The following is a 22,101-nucleotide window of genomic DNA, read 5'->3' as shown; positions in this document are numbered from 1 at the left end:
CCAGAACCGCCCGAAAACGGCCAAGATTGTAATCTTTTCTTCCCTCCCCATTAAGGTAAGCAGTAGCAGGTGCACTTTCCCCAAATGCATTGTATCAGTTTACTGCAGACAGCTTGTCCTAAGAGGTTTTCTTTATCTTTTGGTTGATCGTGACATTTCGTTGTTGATTCTTTTGTGGTAGTGTGCTTTTAAGCTTTAAACAGCAATAAAAGAGCAGTTTAAAAATTTAAGGATTATATTTATTTTTAAACAATTTATTCCTTCCTATAAAAATAACGGAAATATACAAAATCTCAGTCGTGATCATAACAAAGCCGGAAAGGCTTGTTGATCCGAAAGCCTTCAGAATAGTTTTATAAAGAACGGGGTCAAAGGCTAATGGAATCTTTGTTAGAAAGCACAAAGGATGTCATTGGAAATCTTCACACCTATTTTCTGCACTAATGGACGAGGAGGGGAGGAAATTGCTGTGAAACTGGAAAAGTATTTCGGGTGGTTCGGGTATTTTGAGGATACAGCTTAGCGAAGGGTCTGAATTTCAAAGAGTTAATAGATACAAAATTAGCAAAATAGAATAATTTGAGTTTATTTGTATGAACAAGTTGAAAGAATCTTGTTAGATGTGCATTACATACCATTCAGATTCACAAAAGCAATGATCGAAACCAATTCCTAAGAGATCATATTTAGTACTTGCTATTAATGGCAAAATCATACCATACATACTAGAAGATTAAGGGCCATTGATACCTGTTGTTTTATGGCTTAAAATTCAAATCTAAGACAATCAGATTGGAGTTTGCAAAACAGATTTCTACAAATGACATTTACTTTTTTTAACCAACTTTTTTGTAACAGTTTAAATTAATTACATTTCTTTCAAAATCAAGGAATCTTAAAAGTTATATTAAATAATTAGCACATTGCAAATAATTATATTTTTAGAACAAGTGTACAAAGCTTAGAGGAACATTAGTTTGTATTAATCTTTTAGTCAGAATAACTTATAGGACTTTTGTCCCCAGCAAAAATAATTTTATTATTATTACATTTGCTTATTTGTTTTTCTTTTCTTTCTTTCTTTCTTTCTTTCTTTTTTTTTTTTTTTTTTTTTTTTTTTTTTTTGTACTGACAGACTTTCCTGAAATTCAATTTTCATTTTCCTCACCAGCATAATCAACATAATTCTATATTAAGCAAGAGTAACTGAATAATTTCATACATACACTGCTTAACAGGGGGGAAAAATTGCAATACCATGAAGAAGCAAACACATTGAAATGCAAATTTCTGTAGGAAAGCAAACATGTAAATAAGCTACACAAATGACTGCAGTTGCAAGCCAATAAATGATTTTCATTTGTGATATAAACAGCCATGCAATGAGTAAAGCTATAAGTTTTGGCACTATCAAAGCATAATATAGATTTTCTGCTGTCCCCAAGCCTAGTGAATGAAAAACATAAAATTACAACACCATAATGAAATGTGAAGCTTATCTCAGACCTTTAAGATGACATCATACTTAGTGTCAGGAAATTGATTGGCTGACAAGTTTTTTTTATGATTGAATAATGATGATATCCAGACATCCTTAACAAAGACTTCTATCAACAGCAAGCTATTGCTTGAAAATTTACTATGTTGTTGTTGTTGTATTTAGTTATGGCAAAGCACACTAGGGCTATCTGCCTAAGGGGAGGGATGCCTTCGTGGAGGACTTTCTAAGGGAAACTGGCTCGTATACACGTTACACATGGGGAAAACCACGAAAACACCCATGCAGCCAGCCTGTTCGCGGGATTCGAACCTCGGACCGAACTACCAGTGTTCAGCGACGTTACCGCTCGGCCGCTGGTGGGCAAAAATTTACTATGTTGTTGCAGCTCAGCTGCATGTAGTGCCAAATGAGATAATGAAGTCTTCAACCTGAGTGCTATTTCTTCATAAATGATGATCTGTATATAAGGGTGTGATGGCAATCCAGCCATCAGGTGGATGCCTCCACCATTTTCAATCAATACGTAGCCTGCCAACAAAGAATAATGGCTGGATGTGCCCTTAATGCTAACAACCTTCGGCATCTCCAATCATTATTCCATAAAGCTCTAGGTACACTAAGGGGTATTACAGGTACATTAAAGGGATTTCTTATGTTCACAATTATTACATATAATTCATCATTATTAAAGGTACATTAAGGAGATAGCGGCCGAGCAGTAAAGTCGCTAAACACTGGTAGTTCGGTCCGAGGTTTGAATCCCGCAAACGGGCTGGCTGCATGGGTGTTTTCGTGGTTTTCCCTATGTGTAACGTGTATATGAGCCAGTTTCCATTAGAAAGTCCTCCACGAAGGCATCCTTCCCCTTAGGCAGATAGCCCTAGTGTGCTTTGCCATAATTAAATACACCACACCACATTAAGGAGATATTGTTATGTTCATGATGACTATAGAAGACAGAGCTCCATCTTCTTTATTTTAGGACAACCCAAACACCATCTTTTAGCAACATATCATCCACGGATACATCCTCGGTAATATCAATGTAACATACATCAGATATTTGCTTCACTTTTAGAAGTTCTTTTCAAAATGGTAAAGGCAACCAATTATCTATTAGAAATAAGAAGAGAAAAGAAAGATAGATGGCCTATCCTTATAACATACATTAGATATTTGCTTCAATTTAAGAAATTCTTTTAAAGATGGTAAAGGCAACAAAATCTCTACTAGAAATAAGAAGTGAAAAGAAAGATAGATGCCCTCGATTTATTAAACCAGAAAGCATCCATGGATGTAAATAAAGAAATCTGAGTTTTTATTTGACATTTTTATTTGACAAAATGAAACAAGTTCAAGTACTATAGAGTAGGATGTTCTTACACATTTTTTAGTTAGAATCAATTCTGAAATAACAAGAGCATCTCCTTTCCAGTTTAGTTTTTATCTAACCTGTTTCATTTATTTAGCTTTTGTTTTCCCTTTTTGCGGTTAAATTTATAGTGAAACATATGCTTTCTTACAGATACATTGGCTGCATTTGTTAAATGTTTTGCTTAGTAGTTCTATTACAAATTAACAAATTTTTTAAATTTCATTACTAAAAAGCATATAAAATAGCTTTTAAGTTATATTGTTACGATTTGCATATTTCATTTCTCTTTCACACCTTGTTTTAAAATATACCAAAAAATACCTTCCTGCATGATTCCTTGTTTTAAAATACACTACACTAAGAAGAGATATTAGTTACACCTAAAAGTTACAACTAGATGTGTAATAAATACAAAATATAAAGCTATGTTAAATATTTATTACTACCTGCATGTATTGCAAAACTAACATAACAGATATTTGACATAAAATAAGATTACTATTCAAAAAAATTGAAAAAAATTTGCTTTGTGTGCAAAAAGCCAACATTACAGGGGTAGTTGTAATATTTCTCTCTATATACGTAGGCTTTATTTTTGATATTATGAATTTTTTACATATACAGTAGACTCCCGATTATCCGTGCCTGCCGCACAAAGTTTTTTTTTTTTACAAGCGTAAAGCAAAGAAAATAAAAATGTTCACAAAACTGAGCGAAACGTTAAATTTACTAATATCGTGCTTATTTATGGCAAAAATATCCCAAGCTTTCTCGGAACCTTCCCCTCTGGTGAATAAGTGATTTCTTACTCACCCTTGCAATGCCCGCTCTACCGCCCTCTCTCATCTTAATCTTACTGACACGTCCACTTCCTCCCATTCGTCATTGTTAGTTTAAGCCTGATAGTGTTTGCGAACCGGTTGGAATTAATTTCTTATCTTTTATTGTGTTCAGTGCTTGTGCTTTTTGGATTTGTGTTTTTTGTTACCGATTTGGTCCTATCGTTGCGGCGAAGGCAAAAACCTTTTTAGAGTTGTTAGGCCTGAAAGGAAATGTTGATACGTCTTCTGGTTGGTTGACTCGTTTTAAGCAGCGACATGGAATTCGAGAAATTGGACTTCATGGTGACCAACAAGCAGCCGACGATTTCCACCATGAATTTGAAGAATTTGTTTTAAAAGAAGAGCTGTCTTTTGAACAAATTTACAAGGCCGACGAATCTGGACTTTTGTGTAAATGTCTTCCCACTCGCACTTTAGCATTTGAAAGTGAAAGTAAAGCGGTGGGTCATAAAAGCAGCAAGGAGAGGATCACTATCATGTCTTGCAGTAGCACTATTGGTGGACATAAACTTAGACTTGTTGTCATTGGAAATTTAAAAAAAAAAAAAAAAAAAAAAAAAAAAAAAATGATATCTTTCAAAGGCACAAGGATAAAAAATTTGCCCATTGATTACTTTAACCAAAAAAAAAAAAAAAAAAAAAGGATGGATGAATTGAAACATTTTTCAAGAATGGTTCGAAAAAATCTTTGTTCTTCAAGTGCGTAAATATCTTAAATCGAAAAACCTGCCTGAAAAAGCTGTGCTATTGATCAACTACTCACCTTCTCACCCAGCAACAAGCGTGCTAAAGTCTTCTGACGGACAAATTTTTGCAAAGTTTCTCCCGTCCAAACGTTACTGCGCTAATCCAACCCATGGATCAAGGAGTCATTGCAACAATGAAGAAAACATACCAAACCAGGCTGCTAATGACCAAAATTGAAGAAGGTTATGATCTGAAAGAGTTTTGAAAACACTACACAATCTTGGACAGCATCTATGATATTGCATCTGCATGGGACTCAGTGAAACTGCCAACCTTCATAAAATCATGAAGAAAACTCATGCCTAATGTTGAAGCCAACAACAACCTAACCCCTTTGAGTTGTGAAAAAGAGAATGAAGATGTAGACATGCCCACGGCAACTCTTATCGATATGGTGAAAACAGTTTTGGGTGGTGAGAACGTCGATGCTGAAAACATTAACACGTGGTTGAAGTGTGACGTCAACGAACCTGGCTTCGAACGCTTGACAGATGACAAAGTTGTGAAGAAAGCAAGGGGAGAGACCGAGAATGAAGTAGAGCGAAGTGAAGGCGAAGAAGAGCCATTGTGCAGATGCGGAAGACTCACGAAGTGGCTTTGCAACAAGTCGACGGACTGCTGAGCTATTTGGAAGAACAAGACAACACGGAGTTGGCCGAGAAACTTATGCTGCGAAAAATGCAATCTTGGATCAAGAGAAAATGCTTCCAAAGCAAGACGCAAACACAAATGACTGATTTCTTCAAAAAGGTGTAGTTTTACAGTTATGCTTTTGTAATTACATAATACATTACAGTATTAAAACAGTACATATGTATTAATTTTTCTGTGTATCCTTGATGCCTTTCTTAAGTACAAAGCACTTTTCTGTTTTTAATAACAAAATGCATTTTAGTTTAGTTTTGAGTGATATACTAAAATATTAAGCGTTAGTTAAATAGTTCCTGCTGTTTATTTTACGTTTTATTGTACATAAGATGATTTTTCAAAGTTGGAATGACTGTTTTCTCTTTTGCTATACCCATTGTTAGATTTTTTTCGGATTATCTATAATTTCTACTATCTGCTACGGACGCGCCACCCAATTCCGCGGATAATCATGGGAGTGTACTGTAATTCATCTAAAAATGCAATTTTTTTTTTTCAAATTCTCTAGTACAAAATAAACAATTTTTTGATGGTTTTCTGAAATTTATTGAGCTGGAGTTGAGAAGTGATTAATTGTAAAAATCTTTGTTGAAAAGCAGAATAATTGGGAGGATAAAATTTTCTCATTTAAATTAGTCAATATGTATTTACCTAGCTGGGTATATCCATATTATTCACTTATCAATGAAGCTGTGTCTCCCTAGTCCAGTTGCTTTCAATACACTTTAATAAGAATTATATCACATAACACTTTATTTTGAACCTGTGTACAAATGTCACTGGTCGGGTTATGGGTGCTTTTACTACAGGAAGAAGTAAAAACACCCATTTAATTTTATAGAAATTATTTAAAACAAAAGTCTGTAAAATTATATCCACTTATTATAAATAAATATATTCTTTTAATCCTCCCTGGAAAATGTAGTTATTTAACATTGTCCTTAATGTTAACCAATTTTTTCTGACAGTAAATTCATTTACAGTGCTTATGAGCAAGATGATTATACCTGTTAAAGTCATGGCGTGATGTTGTGAGTGCAACAGACTTAACTGTCTGAATAAATACAGCATGGTTGGCACTGATTAAGTTGAAAATATCAAATATCCAAGCTTTCTAATGATATTTACTAAGATACTATTTCAAATATTATTAGGGAGATATTTACAAAGTACTATTTCAAATATTTGTGTAAAATTTAATGTGCTTTCTGATTTTTGTAGGATGGAACAATTTCACCTTTACATGAAAAAATATGATTTTGCTCAATAGAACAGTTTAAAAACTAAATGTATATTTAGAAATGTGTAGTGTCACACACATTTCTAAAGTACGTAAGTGTGGTGTGTAGTGTCAGGCAGACTTACACATTCCTAAAAATATATTTAGCTTCTTTCCTATTTTAATTATCAACAAAATTAAAGAAACTTTATCTACTAATAACTTATTAATAGTTCAAAGTTTTACCTGTAACAGTGTTGTCAAAATTCTTTTACCATCCTTTGTCCACATAGGGTAGATTCCTATTTTCCTGGCTATAAGTCCTGTTCTTACAGAACTGTTAGAGAAGAGAACAAATACACTTTTTAGAATATTTTAATTTGATTGAAAATAATGGACTAAAACATAATAAAATATAACATGGAAATAAACACCGAAGGATGAAAATGACAGTTTCATGGCATCATTCAAACATTATGACACTTTTTTTTAAATCAATGAAATCTTTACAGATTCAAAAATATTTATTACTTTAAAAAGCATTTAGTTCTAACACATTTTGAATATTGTAAAAATGAAGCTTTTAATTATCAAATATGAAAAGATTCATATACAAACTACTGATATGCACACAGATTTAATTTATTACTTCATTATTTAGTTCAAATGTATTCATTTAAACACATATTAAACACTTAACAATAATCATAATTTGCATTTCATATGCAGGCAACGTACAAAGTTCTTCATAACCTAACCCAATTCACACAAACTTTTACCCTAACATATTTTACCATACTAAATAACAATTATAATTTACAGTTCATTACACAATGAATTATTTACAACTTATTATAAATTACTATTAATATCTGTATTTAGTTTGTAATTTCAAATCAGACTATCAAAATTTTATACATTTTTGAATTCAGCTCAGCTAACAGAAAAGTACCAAATTTTATTCCATAAAATTAATTCATATTTGCACAGATTTTTTTTTTTTTTTTTTTTTTTTAAAGCAGGAGAAGTGAAAAATGTGCAATGCCCTTGCTGCGACTTGAACCCTGGACATCTCAAATACACATTGAGTATGCTTTCAATTACATCACAAAGTCATGCAGAAAGGAGGGAGAAAACATCTTAGATATTAACTAATCACGGATGATAGATAACTTTCATAAAATGGGTTATATAAGAACCATGTGAGCTGTCAGAATTTTATTTTTATTAAATAATCTCTAGAAACTTTAGGTAATCAGAAAAATATTTATCTGGAAGAGAACCTCATCAATGCAAAATTTGCAGTGTGAAAAAGAAACTATAGCTTAACCTTAATTTGCATACATTTTGAATAAATCTTTATTGATTTTGAAGATAATCAGACACTGACTCCTCTTCTTCTTTTTCCGAAAAAGAGTTTGACTTCCCTAAAAAATTATTCAGTTTTATTTGAAATCTATGTCAAATTAATAAAGCTTTTTTGTCCAACATTAATTTGAATTAGAATTTAATCTTTGTAAAGTTCCTTAATTTGTAAGTTAGAAACCTTGCAATAAAATGCTCATGATGTAGTTATAAAAACTCTCTTGCAATAGTTTCTCCATTATTAGTACCAAAATTTTCCTTTTTTAATACTTTTCAAACTAAGAAAAGTCAACAATAACAAATACATAGAAGATGCATTTACTTATTTTTTTCTAATTAAAAGATAATATATTTTTGATCATCCACACCCCCACAGAAAAATTGAAAAGTATTGATGAGGCAACACACCATTATTAAATAGTGCATGGTAACCCAGGTATGCAAGCAGAACATGCCTTTTCAAGTACATGTAGATTTGTCCTTTTGAAACTCAATGGTCATTTTTCTGACTAGCATTTCTTTTTGCATTGAGTACATTTGTTTTTGTCATACTGAATTGCAACTGTGCTAATGAAAAAGCAGAAAACTTTCTCCAGAAATATGGTGTTTTCTCCATCAATAGAGAATGCAAAAATTCATAATTTACGAAGACATATTTTTTAAATGAATGAATTTTATGGAAACACAATGTGAAAAAATATAAGAAAAGTTTTAGAATGTTTAGAATGAGGTCTGAAAGCAGTCATACCTTATTTATGTCAGCTGTCTGCTTTATTTGTTGTTGGGCAAAGAAATTATGCCCGAAATTCTATGAAGAAGGACTAAGATTATACCCCAAACATAATTATTGATTATTCCAATTAATTACCTGTTAGAAGCGTGCATATCTTCTACAAAAAAAGAAAAATGATAAAAAATAGGGGTGCTGGCTTCACTGTTTAAACAGACATAAAGATACCCAAACACATGTTTCTGTCCAAAGGCTGCAACACAAATTCTCAACTTTTGAGTGAGGGTGTGCATAATAAAAAAATACCAAAATGAATAATTAATTCAAGTAACAATTAATGCATACTTTGGAGTCCATTTAGCTCTTTCATTTTCAACTTGGTTCTTTAATGGGCTTTCTCCAGGTTTTAAAAACCTTTCGCTGATAACTTCTTGAAGGAAATCTCTATTTTCAGATGTAATTTTATCATCAGTATATTTTCGCTTCTTCGGCACCCAATAATTATCATAAATTCCTCTTTGTTTACGGATACCGTGCTTATCTCGAACAGGGATAAAGGTACATGTCACTCTGTGAGATTAAAAAAAAAAAAAAAAAAAAAAAAAAATGTGTTTATTTAACATCTTATTAAACTAATCAAAGGAAATCAAATTTCGTTAATATTAGAAAACTACTAACCAAATTATTGTTACATTTCATTTTTCACAGCTTTAGAATTTTAAGAAAATAATAAATGAGTATCTATTTACAGTTAAAAACATTTTCAGCATATGAAGCGTTCAATGTAACAGTGTCAACCGCGCTACTTTATATGAGTTTTGAGATAATGTCATTTGAAGATTAGTATCAGAAATCAATACCAATCAGGATACATACCTAATTAAAATGTAAAATATATGAAACAGAAAAATATGTAAATCAAAACTATAACTTAATTAGCAATAGCTCCATAATTCCTCATTTTAATTTGTGTAACTCCCCTTTCTTCTCTAAATGCAGAAATTCTTTACAAATTTTTCAAAATTAATCCATTTTATGCTTTCTTACATGATCCTGCAATGTAGATATCTCTTATCAGATGAAAGAAGTTTGCCTCTTTGCTTCGTCCATTAGCTAAGACATAAGCTGCAAAAAAAAATTATGAAGATGAGATGCACATCACATCCATAATGCTGTGTGAATGAAAATATGTATCCCAAGAATTAGTCGTCCAGTAATAAATTATGTCTTGTCTTGCCACCTATATCTGTGAATGTCATCTTTGTATCCATGCAGATGTCATTCGATTATCACAATATTTACAGAATTCATTACAGTTTATTAGCTAGCAAGATTGTTACCTGCCAAAAGAAACTCCAGTGGAAAATATATCTGTAAGTTTTAAAGTTCTAATAAGCAAAATGAAATGTGGCATCATGATTGCAAATCAAAGCTAATTAATTCACTTTAGACAGGAAAAATTGTTCTTGAAATAAGTAGTGATTCAGTGTTATGGTTAACATCAAACTGTATAGTGTGTTGCATGAGAAATTTACTTCCTTTGAATTGTCTATGCTGTAATTCTGTTTAAAATATTTTGTTCATCATTCTAAAAATTTTAATATCATCGGGTGAATTACATCAGATTGTTTTTCAGCATCACAGATACATTAAACTCATTATATTTGTCTGGTACTCCAGGACATAAAATTAGGGAGTGAAATCACTGGCATAAATAAAACACTGAATAAACTGGTGACACTGTTTTGAAAAATGTCTTAGCAGTAAAACATTTTTTACTTTAATGAGTTTTTCCACAAGGGGGAAAAAAAAATGTTCCTTGCTAGCAAGTAAACTTGCTACACATGCAACGGGTCTTTTGTTCCTAAATTTTATATCTTTAAAATGCTCATCACATAAAGTATAGGAAAATTTGAATCCAGACCTAGCGAGTTTGACTCTTTGCTCTCCTTTGATCTATTTATGCAAAAATTCCAACAGATTTGAGACATGATACTTTGTTACCGAGCAGAATACTTGTTACAAAGCATCTCAGCTGATAGACCATGGGGCATAATCAGCAAACATTAGTGTCTAGGGTTAAGCCTACAGACTATAGAGAGCTGAAGTAAATTTGATTTTGTCAGTGACACTAAAGGCAAATTATTGTTCCCTTGCAAGCATACATTTTGATAATTAATTTTAGCAATTCCCTCACAAACAGTGGCTCCCAAAAGTGTTTGTACACTTACGATTTTCACTGAAATAGGGCTCTATCCATTAATTAAAAGTAAACTTTCTGAATGAGATTTTAATAATTAAGATCTATAATCTATTCGTAACAAAATTAAATGAAATATTTTTAAAATATAGCGAAACTTTATATTTAAGAATTTAATAATCAAAAAACGACAAACAGTTTATCTCACAAAAGTCTTTGTACACTTAAAAAAAAATCTTGACATATTAGTAAATATTTTAATTTTTCGTTAAATTAACATTAGCAGGATATCCTTTAGCATCCACAACAGCTTTTAAACGTCTGGAAATAATTTTACTAGTTTTTTTTTTTTTTTTTTAAATTTTTGTATCAATGTTCATCTACTCTTCCATCATGACTGTTTTGAGTTCACTTTTCGTTTTGATGTCATGTTTTCGTACTCTAACCACCAGTTCTTTCCATGTGTTCTATGGGGTTTAAATAAACCCAAATGTGTTCTATAGATAAATAAACCCAAATGTGTTCTATGGGGTTTAAATCTGACGACTGAGGTGGTGTTTTCAAAACCTGTGGACAATTATAGAGACACCACAGGCGAACGTTGAGAGCCGTATGCTTATGCTTAGGATCGTTATCATGATTAAAAATAAAGTTGTTTCCAATACCCAAATTTTGGGCTGATAATTTTACATTGTCTCTTAAAATATTTAAATAAAGAGAATGATTCATTATGCCATCAATAAATACCAAATTACCTAGTCCTGATGCTGCCATGCACCCTCATACAAGAACACATTCACTGCCATGCTTAACCGTTCCAACTAAGTTCTTAGAATGCAGTTCCTCATTTTTCTTCTTTATACAGTTATTTGACCATCGTAACTAAAAATGTTAAATTTGCTTTCATCAGCAAATAGGACATTATTTCAGTATGTTTCGGGTGTATTTATCATTGATTTTGCGAATGGAAGGCTAAGCTTTCTGTTTTTCTCACTAAAAAAATTTTTGGTTAATCTTTGGATTATGGTAACTTGGCGATTTTTTGGCGAAAATTTCGTGACAAACTCTGCTACAGCAACCCTCTATTTTTTTTTCGCCGTCATTTTGTCTTCACGAAGTAAAGACATGTTTCTTTTCTTTTTATTTACTCAACACTTTTTCCAACAATCTGCTAGCCGAATTACACTTATGCTAGAAATTTTATGGAACAAAACTGCTTAATCATGACAAATATTAACTGCAAAATTGGGAAAAAGTGCAGAATCGCAAACTCCTTGCCGCGTTTTTCAGAATCGCACAGTAACCATGTACACGTCGACTTATTTTTACTTAAAAAAACATCCCAGAATTGCACAAAAATGGCATTGCGTACACTCACACTCTTGACTTTATCCATCTACACTGCTTTTTTTTCATAAATTAGAAAAATTTCACAAAAATGCATGAAAATTTTGTGAATCTTTAAATTTGGTAAAAAGGACATATATGAAATTACCTGATCGTGAAAAAGTATATACCCTTTCCAATGATGAACATTTGCACGTATAAAATAAATAAAATATCAAAAAACTTTTACCTCTAAATCATCTATTATAAACGTCACCAACGAATTTATAACGCAAACATTAAAAATGGTTGCAAATACTTAAATTATTTCCATGCACGTTTACTTCCACTGAAATGTATACCAAATTGCTACAAACATATAATTCACAAAATAACTATCCTTTAATTAAAATATAATTAAATTAAAAAACACTACTTAAAATATGAATAAGCACATACATTAAATTAATAAAAATTAACTTACAATCCTAATTACTTTAAACTAAATCATTGCTAATAACAATTTTCCAATAATACCATAATTTAGTTACTCCTTATATTTAGAACAATGCATAAAAATAATATCCTCAAATAATTAAAAATACTAACTTACCTAATCTTCTTCAGAATCTTGATTACGTGGCGAATAATCTTTTCTCATTTCCTCCGCTAAATAAAAAGCAATCGTATGTGTACCTGTTTCAGGATCTTTAAAATCATACTTATGGTTGACAGCAAGATGTGGAAAACCTTCATCCTCCAAACAGACATATGACAGCAATCAGATATTATTGTACCAGGTAGAATATACTGCTTAATAAAACTTAATAAGCAATCTTTACTTCTATCTCGCACAACCTTAAAAAAAACACTTATTACTACCCCTTTCAATCCCACTAAATACCCATTTCGAATTCACTTTAGATAGGGCCATGGGATCCAAAAATTAACCAACACTGTTTCACACAACACAGAATGAAGCTAAATACAAAATTTCCAGATTTTCCCCCTTTTCTGATTAAAGAACTCTAATTCGTCCATTAATGTCACATGACATATCTCTCATTTCCCTCACACAAAATAATGTGTAATCGGAACTGAGTACTTCTCACATTATTCCTTAAGTCCTAGGTAGTAACCTTTATCGCCTACCAAAATGTCGTCAAACTACCTGTTACCATATTCCAAAGATTAGCCAAAATTTTTTTATAGGCAGAATGCCCATGTAATCCAGCTACTCTGAGAACTCGTCGAACAGTTTTAGGTGAAATTGAAGTAGAAAATTTTGCATTAAATTCTGCAGAAACTTTTACAGCACTCAAGTGTGGGTTTTTCACATATTTTCTAATAATAAATCTCTTATCATGTTTAGTTTACTTTCTCGGTCGACATTTTCTTACCTTGCTGTCAATCAAATTTTCTTCTTTAGAGCATTTTATCACATACTGTACTGTAGAATGGGGTAAATTAACTAATTTAGCAATATTTTGAATTGATTTACCACTACTATGAAAAATTATCAATTTTCGAATGTTGTTTGTAATTTCTTTATGACTGTGCCCCATTTTTCAATAATAAATAGAACATTATAAAACAATAAAAAACTAAGGCAAACAATTTTTTAAATGCCACCACAATGTAAAAATTAAAAAAAAAGCAGCAAACGATAATTCTAATTTTGATTTTACACAAAAATATTTCTGTGTACGAAGACTTTTGTCAGATAAAATGTTTGACATTTTTTTATTATTAATTTCTTAATAAAGTTTCTCTATATTTGAAAAATATTTCCTGTTATTTTGTTACAAACAGATTATACATCTTATTATTAAAATCTCATTCAGAAAGTTTACTTTTAATTAATGGATAGAGCCCTATTTCAATGAAAATCATAAGTGTACTAACACTTTTGGGAGCCACTGTATATATCAGTTAAAATTTCCTTGTTGCCAAAATGCTTCTCAAACCCAGTAACAGCTTTCAGGTAATTTTCTGCCATTAAAGGGTAACTATCTACCAACTCACTAGAATGAGTTCTGGGTAACATTGATTGAGCTAATTAATGGAACCTGTCAATATCCCTCATGGATCTTCTTAAATTGGCCCGCAAATGTAAAGATACCTTAATAATTGCCCATCAAATTTTTTAATATGAATTTTTGGCAATTTGTGCCATTTTTCATCAGAAGCACTTATGATACTATCAGTCTTAGTTAATGTATTAACACAACGATCATCCATATTATCTGTTCCCTCTTTCACGCAATAACTATGCATTATAAATTCATCTGAATATTCCTCGCATCTAGATCATACTCAGCGGTTTTACCCTTAATAAATAAATCTAGTATCGTCAAATCATGAGATTTCAACTCAGAAATTATTATTTGTAACTTCACAATTATATGTATAAATAAATATAATAATAATAAAATAAATAACTCCTATCCGTAAGAAATTAATTACAAAAATACATACATTAATTTATGCTCTACGATTTTTATAGAACTAAAAGCACAACTAGTAATTCTTGATATCAGATGGGTAGTAAACATTTTAATATCAGTGACTATTATAGCACAGCAGATTTAAATTAAATAATTAAAATTGATTAAAACAACAAAATATCAAATATAAACAAAACATAGCACAGTTCGTAGCCTTGCCAGAAACTGGAAAATGAATTAGACAGACTGACAGACAAATTAGACAGATATCTTGCTTTGCATCCGCTAAGTCTTTCTGCTCCGATGAGCGAAATATCAAGCTTAGGGGCGAAGGGTCAATCGGTTTTCCAAAAGGCCTGGAAGAAAATTTGGGATAAAATAAATTTAAAAATAAATGGCCCATAGTAGTTTAGAGGAGAAATGAAAGGATTAAAAAAAAAAAAAAGTGGGCCTCGAAAGGAAAAAAAATGAATTTGGATATCAAAAGTAAAGATTTGCCGGCAAAATAAAAGTTAATTTTTTGCTTCTAAATTGTATTATTCTTTCAATTCATAATTATACAATCTTTGATATTAGAAAATTTCTTGCATTTTCCCCCATAAGTTCGAAATTCAAACATTTTAGTTATAGTACTAAATTAAAATACCAGAGTTTAATTCTATTACAAAAATTTGATGCTTTGCTAAATATAATTTTCTATCTTTAGAAGAACATTCTTCAAATATACATTAATTTATATTTATTTCTAATGCAAATAAACCTCTGTAGCATTTTTTTCAATAACACAAAAACCAGTTTAATATTTGGCATCAAGAAAGTTCTGTTATTCGAGAATTTAAGTAAACCGTGAAGTGGTGATGCGGGAGAGTATTTATTTTTAGTAGTAGAACGATATAAAGCCATTTTATATTTTAAATTTATTATTATTAAATCACTTGCCCTCATTCTTTTACATAAGTAGAGAGTAAGTAACAATTTCCACGTGTTTAAAATTGCAATCCAAGATTTCTTAATTCCATATGAAATTTTTTTTGTTAATATGGAGTGTATTTTTTTCCGAACAGCTCCAAAACATGCTAATATTATGCCTTCGTGCAAGCAGAAGACAATCATCAAGAGCTTCAGGCTACGAATACAAAACAAGTTTAGAAATATTGCTGCAGAAACAGAAAATGTGACGTCTTTGCTTCAGTCTTGTGTTACTCGGGTAAATTCTTATTGCTGACAGAACTTTACGTGCATGTTCATGAGCTTATATTGTTGTTTTTAATACGTGTTTCTGTTGTTTATATTAGAATAAATGGAATATTCTGTTACATCTGCTTATAGATTTATATACGTGAAATATGAGTGGCCATATAAAATTTTTCTGGTCGTGATCAGAATATAAATTTGTTACCAAATCATGCAAATTACAGTTTCACAGTTTGGATAAAATGCATGACATTTTTGAAAATTTTATTGAACAGTGGAGTTTGAGCTAAAGTTAAAAATGTGTGCTACATTTATATGTAGTCCAGATATATTTTGAGAACACTACTGCTGACATTAGGTTAAAAAAAGCTTCAAGTTCTGAATCCACAACCGTTTCGGTACTTACATATTATCCCGTCGGCTGCTGGCTGAAATTTCGGCAGCGATCGCCAATTGATGCTGCGACATTCTAAAGTATGCAGTTATCCATAATTAATGCTAAATTGTGCTTCTTGGCTGGTTAGCAGGATAATACAAGTCTCTTTGATATATTATAAAATAATTCCTTCCAGAATCAACCTTCACAAATAAATTTCTAATAAGCAGCTTTCTTTTATCCTAAATCATCATTCAATTAAATCATCTGAATATTTATTATTTTATCTTATTGAGTGTTTGTACGTGTATAGAAAAGAAAATTTTCGCTTTTTGTACATTTCATTTTACACAATAATGTTATGTTATAGGCTACTGTATCCTTTTTAAGTAACGGGAAAATTTGCTGCTCACGAAGGTCTTCAACTTTTTGTTGGGAAAATAAAAATTTTAATTATGTTATAAAATTTGCCATTCAAGATTTAGCTACTTCTAAAATTACTCATTTTTGCTTGAGTGAGAATGAGTTTTAAAGGAAGTGGAAACGATGTAGTGTAGTAGTATTTAAATGTTGAAATAGAAGGAATTCAATTTAAGGCTGTTTGTTCTATGCCTCACTTTCTGTTTGATATTGAAAGTTGTAACAGTTTATTCCTAATATCTGGAATCTAATTTGGCTGAGATTTAAATTTATTTATGTTGCTCGAGTCCTATATTGGTCAGATTGCTTCTGTAGTACTTGTTATGCACAGAAATCTAAATTATAGTCAAAACTCGTTAATCCGGACTCGTCGGGACTTCCGGATTATCTATGATTCCGGATTATCTATTTTTCCGGATTATAGATCATCAGTTTAAATCTGGTAAGATGGCATGCAGAAATTATAAAATTAAAAATATGAAACCGTAATTTATGAAATAAAGAACAATTATGATCTAAAAGGTATCAACATTTACAAAAAAAAAAAAAAAAAAATCTTAAGATTTATTTGTTTACTTTATTAAACATGTCTTTCAATGTAAGTTGTTTAAGTTGCTTCGTTTTTTATGTGATAATACATTCTCTTTAATTCTATAAACAGACATCATTTCTTGTTCAGTTACAAAGTTCCGCTGTTCAAGTCCTATAATTGCTGTGTCGAGAATACTGACTAATTTGTCAATCGAAATTTTTTTGTTTTCAATAACCTCTGTCACTTTCTTCGCTATCGGAAGCGAATTATAATGACGAGGAATTTGATTTAAATCATATCATAGACGGAGTACATCGAGATGAAATACTACATTTAGTAAGGAATTATAAGTCAAATAAAATAAAAACATCTGCCTGAAGATAAGGATAGTGCTGACAGATCAACTTCCAACTCATTGCGCGCCACGGCGTTAAAGGTAAACAAAGTTTAGATAAAAAAACGTTAAAGTTTAGATAAACAAAGGATATGCCTTTATCCATTTTTTGTTTAATAGACTTTGGAACATACTTTCTCTTTGTAGATCCTTTACATATTAGTAAATATATATCAGAAATTCTATTTGACATAATCGAAAGTTCAAGCTTACTTTTATAAAATTGCTCTAACAGTCTGTAAAAAATAATAAGCCGAATCCAATTCGAAGATTAAGGAACAACGCAATCTGCAACATTAACTGAATTAGATAATTTTAGCTTAGCTTATACTGTCCGTTATACATTAAACGCGCATTTGTAAACGTACTTTGCGCACACGCATATTCGCAGCCGTAAAGGTCTTACACGCAGAAAGTTTGTAGCTTTGAGGTCCAGATTATGGGTGTCCGAATTAACGACTTTTGAATGTATTATCTTGCACGTTTTTTTTTGTACACACACACACGCATAAAATGCTGAGTCTCTAGATTCTAAAGGTGTTTTGGAGTTTCTTAGTGTAATCAGTAAAGCAGTAACAGCACTTCAGATGTTGTATCATTCTTATTTAGTGTAAGAATATTTAGTTTAATAAGGTTACATATATTTTTTATAAAAGTAGTAAGTATTTATCTGTTGAATATCTTATGTAATAATATCAAGTTTGAAATTGCATTAGTACCTTTGCCAAAGTACTGTAACAAAATTATCCACAACTGATAGATAGCCTTAAGTATAATTATACAACTGAATATTTTAGTAAAAGGGGTAAAAATATATTTACTAGTGCTCCTTGGCAAAAATTGATGATTTTTGGTGGTACATGGATGCTGACTCTCTGCAATTCTTTGACTTGTTATTTTGGCTTTGTGTAGTGGCTGTCGCCACACGATATTATCTAATTGACAAAGACAAAATAACAAGTCGAAGAATTGCACAAACTCGGTATCCAAGTACACATCAACCTATTTTCACTTGAAAAAATCAGAGAGTTGCACAAACTTTACATTGCTCTCTCCCTTTATTCATGTACACATCGATGTATTTTCACTTGAAAAGTATATCAGAGAATTGTGCAAACATGGCATTGCACACTCCCTAGATTTCGTCCATGTACACATTGATCAATTTGTACTTAAAAAGTCAAAGGAGCACCCAATTATACAGTAGAGCCATACAAAAAATACATAATCTCAGTAAACTACATTTAAAATCAAACACCAAAATAACATTAAAAGAAGAAATTCATCTTATGCATATAAGCACTACACAAAGCAAATATCTACCCGAGTCCTTCAGTTTGTGGCACACAAAATTCCTCAACAGCATCAAAAAACTTCCTAAAATTATCTGGACTAGAATCCATATATCAAAGTCTCCTCATAAATTCACAAAAATAACAGTAAAAAATATCCTCCGTAGTGCCAATATCCTCTGACGACAATACACATTTACATTTTAAAAACAATACACATTTACTTCCTGCAAACAGGATATTATAATGGCTATTAAGTAAACCTTCATTTACACACTAGTCAATTAATGCACTTTTCCATTTTTGTACCAAATCATACAGAAACTTCAAATTAATCTCACAATATTCAGCCATTCTACCATCTAAACCGCAAAACAAGCAGTGTACTTCCTAACCAACACACACCACAAGCCCTTACAAATCTTTTTCCTGTCATCAAAAAATAATGGTAGTCATGCAACCAATTATGTCATAATATGGTTTCCATAACATTCAACTACTCAGGTTACCATAAATGAAACAACTTTGCGATAATTTAATACAAGGAGCACCCTTCGGTGCTACTTTGGTACACGGTTGCACGGATTTTGGCAATTTTTTTTTTTGCTGGACAAGTTATTTATGGTAAACAATACTTTGTTGTCATTTTATTAAAAAATACTGTGTTTTATTATGCATAAATTTCGTATTTTAAATATTATTTATGGCTTCTAAATATTAAAAGTTAATTTGGCTAATCTTTGGAATATGGTAACGGGTAGTTTGGCGACATTTTGGTAAGGCGTTAAAGGTTACTAGCTAGGACTTTAGCAGTGTACATGGATAAAGTCAAGAGTGTGCGCAATGCCATTTTTGTTCAATTCTGGGATGTCTTTTTAAGTGAAAATAGGTCGATGTGTACATGGATACCATGTATATGCAATTCTTAAAAACGTGGCAAGCAGTTTGCGATTCTGCACTTTCTACCAATTTCACACCTAATCTTCGTCATGATTAAGCACTTTTGTTCCATAAAAGTTCTAGCATAAGCGGTGTAATTCGGCTAGCAGATTGTTGGAAAAAAAGGTACTTACGTATTAACACAACCAGGCCAAAATTCGCATAAATTGCCAAATTTGGCGACCCTACTTACGGCAACCCTACGTGTTATATGTAGTTTTGTGGAGATTCACAAAAATTTTCCTGCATTTTCGTGCAAATTTTTATAATTTATGAGAAAATAGCAGTGTGGATGGATAAAGTGAAGAGTGTGCGCAATGCCATTTTTGTGCAATTCTGGGATTTTTTTTAAGTTAAAATAAGTCGACGTGTACATGGTTATGGCGAATACTGTTTTCAATCAGTGCTAAAAGCAATAGCCAAAAGATTTCCGCCGAAAAAATAATTCTGCAACTTATTGAAATTCGAAACCGGAAGGGTTTAATTGCTATTTTATATTTTAAAACAAAATAATATAAAAATCTGTATTAAAAATTATCTGTAATTAATAAATGTATATTTTCTTTCTATTCATACTTTTTTACTCAAACTTACAAATCGCGCCAACCTGGTTGCGATAATACGTAAGTACCGAAAAAAATGTTGAGTAAAAAAAAAAAAAAAAAAAAGGCCTTTACTTCCTGAAAACAAAATGGCATCCAAATAAAAACTAGCAGGTTGCTGTAGCAGGGTTGGTCGCCAAATTTTCATCAAAAAATCGCCAAGTTACCATAATCCAAAGATTAAACATCAATTTAATTTTGCATTTTTATTTCAAATCAAAATTTTGTTGTTTATGATATTTTATATAATTTTATGTTGTGAATGATGTAATCAATGACATCATCTTACTTAAAAAGTAATTGGTTTTAATTATATCTATAAATTTAATCTAATGTGTTAAACATTATTTATGGCTGTTAAATATTAAAATACAATTTAATTTTGCATTTTTTAAAAAAATTATATTATGAATGATTATATAAATAATTTTAATTCTATGCATGATGTAATCAGCTCCCTGATTAGTTACTGAATATTTTTGAATTACCATGCCATTTTAAAATTTTATTATTCATCTCTTCGAATTCCTCAGATTTCAAATGGAATGGATATGTCCGTTTCAAAGATGAATGTTGTTATTGGTAATTACCAAAAATTATTGGTATTGGAATAAAGAAATTGCCCTTTGAGACCTTATTTTGGCCAACATGGCTTTTCTAATCAAAGATTTATTTATAAATTGTTACAAGCGTCAGATGAAATTTATTTTAAATTATTGGAGGAAACCTTGCTAATTGCTTCTTCGATGAAGTGCGAGAGATGTAGATCACAAATAAAGATCTTTTTTTTTTTTTTTTTTTTTTTTTTTTTGTGATACTTATCAATATACAACAGGTAAAATAAATAAATAAATAAATTTAAAAAAAAAAATATGTAAGTACATAACTTTCTTCATTTACTTTATAATTGTATACTTCAATTTTTATTAAAAAATTAATACAATGTTTTCAAAAATTTCTGAGATGTTTATTGCCACATATGTTTTAATGTTAAATAATTAAATCCTATAAAACTTATTTTAAAGTATTTGAATTTGGTACTTTTCCGTTTTACCGGCGCAAGCGATAAAGTCGCTAATAATGGTGCAACCGATGCCAAACGGAATATTCTCGCTGGTAACCTTTTACGCCTCATTTTCAAAACAAGTCGCAGCTTTTTCTTATCAGGTTGATTGTTTCTTTCAATACTGACATATAATTACATAGAATTTTTATCAGATAGTTCGGTTTTATGTCCAAGGCCATTTTCGGTAATTAAGTCAATTAGGATGCAATCACAGCGCTTACCCGAAGCCGAAAATATAGAAAAGGTAAAGTCAAGAGTTAAATTCATCAATTCTAATGAGAATGCATTAGCGAAGTAAAGTACTGCAGTTTTACATAATTTCTGAGTAAGCTATTCGTACCAATTGAAATATTTCTTGCATTTAAACTTGTGTTCCAAATTAAGATTTAACTTGAAATTAATGTAGATAATTACTGAGAGCATTAGATTTTTGTAGAGAGTAGTTTACGTGAGAAGAGATCGCTTCGGGTCACGTGATATGAACCATGAAAGCGTAGTAAATTCTTAAATTAATGTGTTTTTACAAATTTATTGTCTTTATTTATCGGTTTTTTATAAAATTTAAAGCGATATTAAAATGTTTATGCCTTTAAAAAAAGAATTCTTAAAACTGACATTTTTTTTTAAATATTTTTTATGTGTATACTGTATGTTGACGCCAATAAAGTCTGCTTGGCGAGATTTGCGCCGGCGAAACGGAAAAGTACCTTGAATTTAAGTAATATTTTAATTCTTTTAAACATTAGTATGATGTTTTTACTTCGATATTCAATTTAAGTAATATTTTAATCCAATTAAATGTTGGCGCAATGTTTTTATACTATTATATGAAAGTAATAATTTAACCTTACTTTAGCATTTTATACTCTTAGTAAATGTATTTATT

The 22,101-nt window shown here is 30.9% G+C and overlaps 2 protein-coding genes across 2 annotated transcripts in view; one reads left to right on the top strand and one right to left on the bottom strand.

Annotated features, from left to right (window-relative positions):
* mRpL3 (mitochondrial ribosomal protein L3) overlaps nt 1–14,651 on the bottom strand; it is a 65,893-nt gene extending 51,242 nt beyond the window's left edge. Inside the window, exons 1-3 of the mRNA XM_035357159.2 lie at nt 14,432–14,651; nt 8,773–8,997; nt 6,579–6,669 (exon numbers count right to left, since the gene is read on the bottom strand). Coding sequence (XP_035213050.1) covers nt 6,579–6,669; nt 8,773–8,997; nt 14,432–14,508 — 393 coding nt within the window. The 5' untranslated portion in view covers nt 14,509–14,651. The remainder of the gene's footprint in view (nt 1–6,578; nt 6,670–8,772; nt 8,998–14,431) is intronic.
* Nucleotides 14,652–15,217: 566 nt separating this feature from the next.
* Nucleotides 15,218–22,101, top strand: part of LOC118193552 (uncharacterized) — a 141,642-nt gene continuing 134,758 nt past the window's right edge. Inside the window, exons 1-2 of the mRNA XM_085824845.1 lie at nt 15,218–15,364; nt 15,465–15,607. Of these exons, the coding sequence (XP_085680971.1) occupies nt 15,485–15,607 (123 nt within the window). The 5' untranslated portion in view covers nt 15,218–15,364; nt 15,465–15,484. The remainder of the gene's footprint in view (nt 15,365–15,464; nt 15,608–22,101) is intronic.

The sequence above is a fragment of the Stegodyphus dumicola genome, chromosome 10, assembly GCF_044657685.1.
Source record: "Stegodyphus dumicola isolate Sdum_Otavi_A_Nest chromosome 10, ASM4465768v1".
In the NCBI taxonomy this organism is placed as follows: domain Eukaryota; kingdom Metazoa; phylum Arthropoda; class Arachnida; order Araneae; family Eresidae; genus Stegodyphus; species Stegodyphus dumicola.
This window is presented reverse-complemented; position numbering and strand designations above follow the sequence as displayed.